At 44.4% G+C, this 12,519-nt stretch overlaps 1 protein-coding gene and 1 long non-coding RNA gene across 4 annotated transcripts in view; one reads left to right on the top strand and one right to left on the bottom strand.

Annotated features, from left to right (window-relative positions):
• UBAC2 (UBA domain containing 2) overlaps nucleotides 1–8,337 on the bottom strand; it is a 177,079-nt gene extending 168,742 nt beyond the window's left edge. The window contains exon 1 of the mRNA XM_032402695.1: nucleotides 8,191–8,337. Within this exon, the coding sequence (XP_032258586.1) occupies nucleotides 8,191–8,221 (31 nt within the window). The 5' untranslated portion in view covers nucleotides 8,222–8,337. The remainder of the gene's footprint in view (nucleotides 1–8,190) is intronic.
• Nucleotides 8,338–8,400: 63 nt separating this feature from the next.
• LOC116631513 overlaps nucleotides 8,401–12,519 on the top strand; it is a 49,362-nt gene continuing 45,243 nt past the window's right edge. For 2 of the 3 annotated variants that reach the window (XR_004299201.1, XR_004299202.1), the window contains exons 1-2: nucleotides 8,401–8,596; nucleotides 9,531–9,587. This is a non-coding gene — a long non-coding RNA (uncharacterized LOC116631513). The remainder of the gene's footprint in view (nucleotides 8,597–9,530; nucleotides 9,588–12,519) is intronic. The other variant, XR_004299200.1, reaches the window with a different exon arrangement.

A 12,519-nucleotide genomic window follows, 5' to 3' on the forward strand; every position in this document is an offset into this window, starting at 1 on the left:
CCTATGACCCAGCAACTGCACTACTAGGTGTTTATCCAAAGGGTACAAAAATGCTGATTCGAAGGGGCACATGCACCCCAGTGTTTATAGCAGCACTATCAGCAATAGCCAAATTATGGAAAGAGCCCAAATGTCCATTGACTGATGAATGGATAAAGAAGATGTGGTGTATACCTACGATGAAATATTACTCAGCCATCAAAAAGAATGAAATTTTGCCATTTGCAACAACGTGGATGGAACTAGAGGGTATTATGCTAAGTCAAGTAAGTCAGAGAAAGAGACAAATATGATTTCACTCATATGTGGAATTTAAGAAACAGAACAGATGAACACAGGGAAGGGAAGGAAAAATAAAATAAGATAAAAACAAAGGGAAGCAAACCGTAAGAGACTCAAATACAGAGGACAAAGTGAGGGTTGCTGGAGGGGTGGTAGGAGGGAGGATGGGCTAAAGGGGCGATGGGCATTAAGGAGGGCACTTGTTGGGATGAGCACTGGTTGTCATATATAAATGATGAATGACTGAATTCTACTCTGAAACTAATACTACAATACTAGTAAATAGTGTATTCCTTGAGAATTTCAAGGATATACTCCTCTAAAACTTAAGAAAATGTAGGAAAATACGTAGGAAATAGCTTATCCCCGAGTCGGGCATTAAAGGCAACTGTGCAGGGCAACCCAGGCCTGATGAGTTAATCCTTTACTGCAACAGAGAATGAAATTAGAGCAGAAATATATAAATCCTAAAGTCACCTTTAAAGAGGCCAGTCAAATAAATCTTGGCCCCCAAAATAGAAACCCAGCTAAAACAAGGTAATAAAATTAGAGTTCCCACTAAGGTACCAAATACAAGGGCTGCTGCATACCAAAAGGAGGTTCTACACCAAAATGCAGAATTTACAAAGACAATCTAGTTTCAGTCCCATAACTCTTAGCCTCCTCTCAGCTCGATTATGAATATAAGAAGAGTGAGTGGAACAGCAAGAGTTCTCTACTGAACCTAGAAAATTAGGAAAAAGTTTGTGGAGTGGGCATCCAAGTGCTGTGAGTACAACCACACCCTCACATTAAGCTGAGTCAGGGGCTCAACGGGCCTAATTCAGTGAGCCAAATATGTGACTCCTGTGGTGGGGGTACAGTGGGTTTCCACCTTGGGAAACCTAAAGAGTGTAAGAAGGAGAAGCCATGTTGATGCCAGGGCTCAAAACACACAACCAAGGCAAAGAATCAGCAATCCCAGCAGAGCAGAGGTGGGCCACAGGTAAGAGCCAGCAGTGGGGTCATCTCTGGCTCAGTCCGATGGTGCCCTTAAGCAAGCCAAAAGGACTCCAGAAGGAGGAAATTGTAGGTGGAGCTAAGTTCCAAGGAATGAAGGGTCACCCATAAAGCCCACCAAAGTAAAGATGAATCCCCCCAAGTCAGGAGAGTAGCAGGCAAGGGAGTCTCACACGAACCTAAAGAGCCCCAAGGAGAGGCAGCTTTAACCATGTACCAGGCTGAGAGCCACATAAGAACTATCCTAGTTCCTCACCCTTCCTCCTCCCACTCCACCTCATCTAACCTAATAAGGTCAGAAACAGAAAATCTGAGAGACAGAGGGAACACAAAAAGAGCAGAAGCCAATCACACCCCTTTCTCTCACAGCAAGTGGTTGTCAAGTCCAAGTCTTCACTGGGAGAAAGAGGAAGAAAAAGTCTTACCTTTAAATGAAGACTGAAGTGTTGATTCAAATACTCAACTGCATATTTTGATTTTTTTTTTTTTAAAGTAGGCTCCAGGGCGCCTGGGTGGCTCAGTTGGTTGGGCGACTGCCTTCGGCTCAGGTCATGATCCTGGAGTCCCGGGATCGAGTCCCGCATCGGGCTCCCTGCTCAGCGGGGAGTCTGCTTCTCCCTCTGACCCTCCTCCCTCTCATGCTCTCTGTCTCTCATTCTCTCTCTCTCAAATAAATAAATAAAATCTTTAAAAAAATAAATAAATAAATAAAGTAGGCTCCATGTCCAACATGGGGCTTGAACTCACGACCCTGAGATCAAGAGTCGCATGCTCTACCAACTGAACCAACCAGGTGCCCCTAAATGCATATTTTTAATTTTAAATTGAGCCTATATTTTGTGACTTCTATTCCCTAAGATTATCACCACTTGAATGTACCTTTCATTTTTTATTTACTACTGAATTCCAAGCACTTAGAAGAGGGGCTGGCTCACCAGAGTGCTCATTAAATAGCTGTTGAATCAATAACTTGAAGAGTGAATAAAAAGACCTAAGTCTGATTCCTTTTCACAAAGGCAAAAAGCTTTCCAAGCTGAGTACATTTTAAAGAGATGGTGAGAGACAAAAATATCTGATCATCTCCTACAGGTTTTGTATTTAACACACTGAATACATAACTAAACAAAGAATATGTCAGTAACAACACAGCTTGGTGCTTCCTAAGAGCACAAAAACAGCTGTCGTGGTAAATTTTGAGGTGTCCATTTCAACATCCTGCAGGGGACAGAGTATGCAGACTGTGAATGACCCCACCAGTCCTTACGGCTCGCCCACCTCTAAAGTGAGATGAATGTCTGACACCATGCACTGGCCCTTGGATGCATCTAACTTCCCGAACTACATCTGACTCCAGGCTCCCTAACTGGTTTTGAATCAAAACCAGTTTCACTGGTTCCAGTTCAGCTCAAAACTTTATTTCCCACGCTAATAAATTTGCACCGGTTTCCATCTCAGTGCTGTGTGAATTTTAGTTAGCAAAACACCCAAGCACCTGAGTCTTCAAAGGGTCTAACTCAGCTATGTCTTCCCCAGATTCCCTTCCCACTGCGTGTCCCTATGGTCCACTCTCATTATTTGTACTGTCTACCTCTGGTTCACTCCTTACCTCCACAAAGCAGGTTTTAGCCTTAATGCGCCACTGAAACTGCTCTCCTTACTGTAACCATAACCCACTATCGCCAAATCCAGTAAAACTCTAAGGATATGAGAGAAACCACGTAGATGTGGTCAGGGGCTATGAAGAGAACCCGGTGAGCATGGAATTTAAACATAAAAGTCAAGGAGTAAAGAATTTTAGAAGGAAATGTTCATCAAGGCCAATGCAAGAGAACATTCCACTAAGACAAGGACTGAGAAGCATCCGGTAGATTTGCTGGTGTGGAAGTCCCTGGTCACCTGGTCCAGAGTAGTTTTCGTGGTTTCGTGGCATGGTGGGGTAGATTCAGGCTGCGGTGGCTGGAGTACAGAGCTGCACCAGTAGGCAACCATCAAAGAAGAGCTGATGAACTGCAGAGGGCTAAAGAGTGCAGGGAGGTGGGAGAGAAAATAAAGTGAAGATCCTCTTTCAAGGACTGAGGCTAGGAAAAAGAGTCAGCAGCTGGGAAAGTATAGGACAGGGTCAACAGACGGGCTATGCTTTTGTATTTTTGAGAACACACTCAGAAGAAGGATCCAGTTAAAAATACCTAACCCTAGTCTAGGAGCTTTACACACCCTAACCCTTAATCTTCACAACAACTCAACAAAATAGATAATATTCTCCCCTTTCCACAGGTAAGGGATCTGAAGTACTCTGGGAGTCTCTGAAAAGCCCACTACAGCATTAACAGGAGAAAGCACCAGATTTAACCATGTGCCAGGCTCATCTTCTGAAAGGAGAGAATGAAGAAGTGGTGTTAGAAAAGGCAATAGAGAATGAGTTAAGAAGAGATGGAGGGTGGGCTTCAGCTAGAAGAATGCTTTTCTTTTAGCTTGGGGAAAAGAGAAAGGAACAAAGTTTGTATGCCTGACCAACTCTTACTCATCCCTCAAAACTCAGCTCAAGTATCACCTACAATGGGAAGTCATTGACAACTGCTAAAGTGTGGCTATAAACAGTGACAGACCTTATCGTGGGGGTGCATTAGCAGTGAGATGGGCCGAGACCGGGACTAGTCTCGAGGATAGGGATGAAGGGGGAAGAGCACAGGGAGACGACTGCATCCAAGGACTCAGATTAGGCATCGCACATGAACACGAGATTGGGTTTTTTCAGATGACTAACGGGACAGGTGTACCAGGTCTCTGAGCGTCTCGATGAGAATGCAACTCCAGTAATTAACTGTGGGTTCCAGACTTGATATGGAAGACGCCAAAAATGGGCTGTAAACTGGAGACAAGAGGAATGAAGAGTATGGCGATCAGAGTCACTGTGGTGAGAGAGAGTGAAGAGCTCAAGAGTTTATTTACAACAAAAGAGGGCAAATCAAATTGAACTGGGGGAATAAGACAGGTTTCTCCCAAGGAAACACCCATCTCTGCCTACTCTGCTCTCTCCCCCTTCCCTACCATCCCTCAGCTACTAGAATTGCCTGAGCCTCTGTCCTAGCCTCCTAACTCTACTCACTGCTTCGGGTGTCCTCACTCGTATCCATGGCAGAGCTCCCACCTAACTACCCACATCCAGTCCAGCTCCCTCTCTCCATATGTCCCCCCGGATATCTCTGTACACTACAGACCCCTCCACATTAAATGCGGCCACTGCTGAACTCATCTTTCCACAAAACGAGCTCCCCCTTTTCCACATCCCCTACCTTAGTGAATGGTAACACCATCTATCTACCTAGAGCCACCTTCAACTCCTCTTTATCCCCCAAATCCAACAAGTTTTATTGACACAACGTACCTACTCACACATCTTCAGAATCCTTCTTCTCTATCCTGTTCATTCTCACTGCTACTACCTAAACTGGAGCCTTCAGCATCTCCTGTTGTTCTCTATTCACTCTGCTCCACTCTGCTGGCTGTTTGTTTTGATCTAAATCTCTCTGCCCCTTAGAATCTCCTGGGGATGCTTTAAAAATTCAGGTTTCTGATGCCCACATCAGCCCTTCTCAATCTGTCTCTCTGGGGATGGGATCCAGGAATATGGACATTCAGAAAGCTCCATGGTTGATTTTTTTTTTTTTTTTTTTTTTTTGCAGCCAGGACTCAGGCAGCATTTGGAAAACACTGCTCCCATCACCAACAATAACCTCCCATCTTCCTTCCCCCAGCAACGTGAAGCATTCCCAAGTAGTGCTCTAGATCATCACCTCCTTCCGCTTCTCCGGACTTTGTCTATCATTCATTCCTATCTGTGTTCCTGAAGAGGAGGGAACCATTCCTCCACCTTCTTCCCTAGCTCCTCTTCTCCCTCTTCAGGCGGATGATTTCAGCACACACCTCTTAAACTGCTCAGTCCAGCCATAACCAACAATCCTCTAATTCACTACCTCCTGCCTCTTTGTCAGGCCTGCCCAGGCTCTGTCCCTCTTTGAGGCCCTCTCCCCACTCGCATGCCTGACAAACTCTTACTTATCCCTCAAAAATCAGCTCAAATATCACCTACATTAACAACTGTGCCTCTCCCTTCACCAGCCCACCCCCATCAATAAACCCACAGCACCAAGTAGACAAGTTGTTTCATTTCTTTTTTAAAATACTTCCCCACTAGACAATGAACTCCTTGAGGGTGGGAACTAAGCCTGGAATACATTAGACATGCAATTAACGTTGGTTAAGTCTATTGTTGCACCGTGAATATACTGTTAAGTGACTAAGTAATGGGAAAACTTATTATTAAGTATAATAAGTGATACATCTATTAATTAACACATAATTAAGTGATGCACTGGTCTATAAGCAATCTAAAATGAGTCTGGAACATGTTTCCTATGCACTTTTATCGAGTCATAATTACATGACTAGATAGACAGCAATACAGTTTCAAAGACATAGTCACAAATGCCCTACCCTTGATTTAACGCCCTGGCAGCCCCAGCTTTCTTTAGTACTTTGAAAATGCCCTGCTGTGCCTGTTTCAGTCTTTGTGCTTGCTGTTCCCTTTCTGCAAAATGCACATTTTTCAACAAATTCTGACGTGGGTGGCTCCTTCACACCATTTGGGTCTCAGCTCAAATGTCACGTTTCCATATATCTTCCCTGACCACACTTGCTGAAGCAGGCATCCACCATAACCTCAATCTCCATGCCATTATACTCGTATTGTCTTCGTGACACTTATCACTATGGGAAATCACACTGTTTGTTAACTTACTGGATGTTGGTCTCCTTTACGCAGTTTACCTCTTCATCCTCTGTACACAAACAGTGTGTGGCTCACATGGGTACCCCATAGACACTTGTTGAATAAATAACTGAGAGGAAGGCAAATGTAACACTAAAACACCATTATCTACCAGTCACATAACGAGGGACATTTGCAGGTGGTAGGAAATGGCAGGGACTTTTTCCCTTGAAAAGAGTATTAGCTCATCATCCATGGGGTCATGGGTAGGCAGATTATTCTTCCTCAGGATATTTACTCAAGATCAGAACTTTGACTTACCAAAGAGCTACACAACTTGCTAAACAAAATCACTTCCCTCTCAGTGGATAACCTTGCAAGGAAAAATGTTAAAGCAGATGACTGCTCACACCCAGTCTTGCCAAAGACCAGTCCTGGAAAAACTGCCCGACGTCCACTAAAGTACTGCGAACACAAGGGACCAAGACTTGTTCAACATTGTCATCCCAGCAACTAGCACAGTTTCTAGCCCACAACAGATGCTCAAAATGTTTGTTAAATGAGCACATAAGACATGGCCTTCTGAGGAATGGCCATCCCATCAAGTCTTACCCTGAGGATACACTTATTTTAGAAACAGGGCAAGACAACTGAGGAGAAGCCTTGGCCTATGCCTCTCCCCGGGCAGGAGTTTCGTTCCTAGGATTCGGTACTCATCAACCCTGTGCCTTAGGTAATCAAGTATGACCTTCCCCAGTGTCACCATGTATCAAAGCTGAATAAACTTTGCCAACACAATGACTACTACAGTAACCAGTAACCCAGTATAGTAACCTTTTTTATTTTTTCGTGTATTTTGTCAGCAAGTAAGAATAGCTCTGAAGGTTGAAATAACTAAAATTGAAGATTCTACCATTAATTTTATATCCACCAGTGGAGGGCTCACTGTGTGATCCCAAGAAAATCACACCACCTTCTTGACCAGCAGTATTAACAGTCCTTTATCCAACGGGTAGTTTGGGGAAGATTAACTAGCCGTAGTTGTAACCACTCTGAGGCCGACGAGTACCATAAGTCGAATTAATTATGAAACAAGGGAAATCATAAATATTCAACCCACTCCAAAACCTGAGAGTGAGGAAAATTTTAAATGATGCCTGTGGCGCTGATATTTTCAGCCTAAGACCTGTACTCTCAGAAAAGATTTCTAACAGTAACAACAGATCTCTAGTATTTGCAAATGTCAACTGCTTCCATACCCGGTCATGAAGCGAGATATGAAGTCCTAACAGAGACAAGCAATTGCAAATTACATTTGTTCAAACAGTTCATGTTGCTGTACCAGTATTTAATCTCAGTGCTGTTTACTTAACACACAAGCCACCTTACCAAGAGTCAACTAAACAATTTCAGGGAAAAAAATAAAATGGTTTAAAAGGCTATATATACTTCTTTGCCCTCTGCTGACCACCACTGATGTTCAAGTGAAAGATCACAGCAACATCCAGCAGCAATGTCCGCACTTTGCTGCCAAATGACTTAACTTCCTTCCACTTTAATGTACTTTAATCAGTTTTTATTTGTCTAAAAACTCTTAAGGGAGACCGAGGAAGAAAGAAATCTAAGTAAACCTGAGGGGTTAGCTCCTGAGACAGCGGTTGGAAATTTGCATCTGGGGGAGAGCCAGTTCGGTCCCTCTGTAGCCTAAATGGAGCAAGGTGACTGGGAAGGGGGCAGGCTTCCAGCATCTGCTCCACCAGGACAGCCTCTTCTTCAGCCTGGCACACGCGCCGCTCAGCGCAAGGGGTCGAGTCCGGAGAACACCAGGACACCCAGCCCGACCCTAACTGTCCAGCCCACCTGCAGCAGCCCCTGGAACACCTGAGCATCGCACCTGGGGTTCATAGGTGGGGGCCGGGGCTGACGGCGAGACTCAGTCCCCACTGGCCCCTTCAGGCTGAGGTGCGGGCGGTGCCTGCTGCCCCTCACGGGAAGGAACCCCTAAGGTTCGGGCGCGGGGATGGAGGGTCGGCCCCCAAACCTCCTGCAACCCCGAGGGTCCCCGCTGCCCCCAGGCTTCTCAAGGAGGTGCCCAGGGTGGCGCGTAGGGAACAGCCAGGATGGCGGCAGCCGGTACTCACAAAGCCCACTGGAGCCGGTGCTGCTGAACATGGTCCCGCCGGACCCGGAGCCCCCAAGGGGGGACAGGGGGAGGGGAAGTGGAGGTGGAGGGACCCGGCGACCGCGCAGGCGCACTCCCGGCGTGGCAGCGAACCCGGCAACTGGAGTCCACTCCAGGGGCTGTCTGCGAGCGGCGCATGCGCGGACCTTGGGACGCGCCGCTCCGCCCGCCCCCTCCCTTCCTGCCTGGGAAGGGAAGTCGGTCCGCAGTCGGAGGGATCCGTCTGTCCGGGTTTTCCCGACTGCCGCGGGTCCCCTTTAGAAAAGCAGTGGGAGTTCGTGGGAGGAGCGGGCGTGTAACTCCTGGAAGCAGCACCTGAGGAGCCGCGTGGCAGCGGATTCCTCCGGAGGGCCGGCGTGGCGAAGGTATTCCTCGCGACCTCTAACCTCTCCCCGGACGGGACGCCCGGCGCGGTCCACGCATGCTCAGTCTCTCTGGGCAGATACCCCCCCCCCCCCCCGCCCCAGCCCCCGAGGCTCGCTCCCCCGAGGATGTTGACAGTAACTCTCTGGAGTTCCGGGGTCCAGCAAGTGCAAGAGTCCGCTCAGTCGCGGAGAGCTGCGCTGTCCAGCTGCCCCCCTCTCCTACGTCGATCCCGCGCGGAATCCCCTCAAGCGCCGTGTGCCGTGGTTACCGGGTCCCACCCTTCCACACCGCGCTGGCAGGTGGTCAGATCCCAGACGTGGCGAGTCTAAGGCTGAGCGACCTTGCTCCCCAAACTTCTGCCTTAGCGGCCTTCCAGACCTAGCCATTTCATTTTTTATCTCTTGCAAAATGAAATTAATCTTTACTAAGGCAAAGTCATGTTTTTTTGAATGAGCTTGAGCCTGAAAACTTTAATTTTATATTATGTAGTTATTAAAGAATACGTATTATGGGGAAATTGACCAACTACAAGGCTAAATGAAAAGGACAGGCTACTCAACGGTATGGCATTCTTTAAAAAGAAGATACTTTTTGAGTGCTTGTAAGGGCCAGGCGCTGAGCTAAATCTGGAATTTGTGGAACAATAAAACACAGTTCCTGCCTTTAAGAAGAGGTGCCAGTGACCCAAAATTTTATCACTGATTTATTGCTAGAAGACAAAAGCATACATGACTTATTTTCCTTAGGCTTTTCTTTGTTTCGCAGAAGCTGTTGGTAGGCAACAAAACCGGTAGCCAACATAGGTGACTGGTTCTCAAAGTAGGTGTGGCCACCCCACCCCAATTTAGGGAATCCAGACAGGCCACAACTATTTTCATAATTAAGACCTTTTTTTCTTTTTCTTTTTTTTTTTTTTTACTCTTATTCACTCAGGAGTATACAGTGGAGTTGCCGGTTGATCAATGCATCCTGTTACAAAATCATGCGTGGGTAAGATCAATTCAGACTGCAAGATAAACCAATACATTTTAGTGTAACAGTACAAAAAGCTCATTGATAGGGTTTCAGATTTCTCATTGCAACTAATCTTTAATAAACTACCACTTGTTAAGTTATGCTGTAGTGACCAAAATGTCCATATTATCTGAAATGACTTAAATTGCTTCCTTTTCCACCTACAAAGCTGTGTGAGGCCAGATTTTCTTCATGTATTTCAAATGAAACAACATATCACAACAAACTGAAAGCAGAAGCAGATATGAGGATCCCGCTGTCTTCTGTAAAGCCAGATCTTAGACATTTGCAAAAATGTGCAATAATGCTATTTTTCCCCATAATTGTTTGCTTGAGAATGTGCAGCAATTTTTCACAAAAATATATTAATGTGCAATGGGTATGTTATTGTTATTTTTAAACGAATTCCGAACAGTTTTTAAATTTTTCTGTCTCTTAATTTCTAATATATCTAATAGATATAACCCATGTTAGCAAAAGCTTTTGTAGTTCTCGATTATCTTTGAGAGTTCTGAAGAAATCCCAAGATAAAAGGTTTGAGAACTGCTGAGATAGGAGATAAAGCATTCTGAAGTTTGGAAAAACAGACAAAAAACCCTTCACTTATTTATGTTCAATTCTGCAACATTGTTAACTAAATGCACAGTAACTTAATACAGTATGCAGACCTTGCTTGAGAGTATTTTCAGTGATCTATACCTTGAGTGTACATCTACTCTGCACTCAGAACCTGGACATGTTAACTGGTAGAAAGCTGTAGGTTTGTCTTCTAAGAAGCAAGTATTGTCCTTGGATGGGCAGCATCAGCTTCACCTGGGATCTTGTTTGGACTAGACAATGCCAGGCCCTACCCCCAGACCTATTAAAGCTGCGTTTAACAAGACCCTCAGGTGATTTGTATGCACAAGTCTGAGAAGAAGTAGTGCAGTGATTCTCAACAGGGGGCAGTTTTTGGCCTCCAGAGGACACCTGCCAATATTTGGAGACATTTTTGGTGTTACAGTTGTGAGAGGGGTCCACTACTGGCATCTAATGGGCAGATGGGATGCTGCTAAACACCCTACAATACACAGGGCCGCCTGCCACAATGAAGAACTCTCCTGTGCGCCTGGATGGCTCAGTGGGTTAAGCATCTGACTCTTGATTTCAGCTCAGGTTTTCATCTCAGGATTATGAGTTCAAGCCCTGCATTGGGCTCCACGCTAGGCGTGGAGCCTACTTAAAAAAAAAAAAAAAAAATTCTCCTGCCCAAAATGTCAATAGTGTGAGGTTGAGAACTCCTACACTGGTGTGATTTAGCCAACAATTATCATACAATCCCAGCTTGCTCAGTGTATATCATTTCTTCTTTTTATCACCACCATATCAAATTTATTATTCCAATGGTACTAATACAGCTGGATGCTCAGTGTATATCATTTCTAAAGTCCTTGCCTGTATTCCACCTTGTCTCTTCTCTAGATTGTATTATGGAGAACTAATTCTGTCAATTACTAGGCATCATCATTTGCCTTGCCATGTCTTGCTGAATCTGCTTTCTACATTGGGGTAAGAGTGGTAAGTTTGAAAGAGTAAGCCCCTAGCAGGCAGGGAATGTATCTTACCAAATGTTGTATCCTACCCATTTTGCGACTCTTGGTGTGAAGGCATTGTCTTCCTTTCATGAAATAAAACAGCATCTCTAAGGATTTAGCATTAGAAAGCAAATCTCCAGGGGAGTCCTAGGGGAAGGTTGCTGATCAAGCATCCCTGACATGTGCTTTTCCTGTAGATTTCAGCTTGCCTTTAGCACAATGTTCCTTTCCTAGAGCAGAGCTAGAAAGAATTTTTCCTAAAGTTTACCAACAGTAGAAGGGGCCAACAACAACCAAATTAAGAACCACAGACTTCCAAAGTACCAAGTTCTGATCATAGGACAGCTACTGTGCCTTAAGCTTGTAAATCACATCCTATTTCCATATTCTGGCTGAGGACCCCCTTTCCAAATCCCCAGGGATTGTAGTCAGCAACCTTTTGGAGGAATCAGTAGATAATGACTAGGGTTGATGGTCAATCCTTGGATGAAGTAGCCTTTATACTGCATCAAAAGCATTTTCAACATATAAAGCTATGAAACTAATACTTATGAGAAAATAGGTCTGGAGGCTTTTTAAAGAATTAGTTATGTCTTTTTACTGATTCAATAATATTCGTAACAGCTGTCTACCGAGCAGGGAGCCTTTTGGAAATCCGTTAAGTGTATTTTGGGTTGTCACAGTGAATTGGAGGATCCTGCATGGGGTCCAGTAAATGTCAAACACAATCCTTTTACCCCCCCCCCCAAAAAAAAGAATCATTCTCTTTCCTAACCTGAATGTTTTACTCTCCAACCTCATGCTTCTTATGTAGGTAAAAGTCTATTTGTATTTATCTGAATCTAGAACCAATTCCATTTCACATGTAAACATGTGCTTGGTAGAGTTTTAATTCATGCTGAATTTTGCAGGAACGCAACTAGTTACTGTTTCAGTTGTTATTTGGAACTTAATCAAGAGTTGTTCACCAATTCAACAACTCTGCTTGTTGCACTGAAGTCACCAGTACCAATTTACATGGGTGGCTGATGCACTCTTAGTGATTCTGTATCTTTCAAAAAGATGTACAAACCTAGCCCTTATTATAAAAATACTACATATAATGCAAAATATTAAGAAAAGGTGTGAGAATACTCCATTGAATATTTGAAAGTGTCCATATGCACAACATAGTTTTTTTCTAATTCATTTAGATGAATCCACCAAGATTAAGCGAATATTATATAAAAACACAGAGTTGGTAAAGGTAGAAACTTCAGAGATTTAAGGACAGTTTGAAATTCATATGACCGTCCCTGAAATGTTTCTTTTAAAACCTAATCTGAAAGATATAG

Source organism: Phoca vitulina, unplaced genomic scaffold, assembly GCF_004348235.1.
Source record: "Phoca vitulina isolate PV1807 unplaced genomic scaffold, GSC_HSeal_1.0 scaffold5, whole genome shotgun sequence".
NCBI classification, from domain to species: domain Eukaryota; kingdom Metazoa; phylum Chordata; class Mammalia; order Carnivora; family Phocidae; genus Phoca; species Phoca vitulina.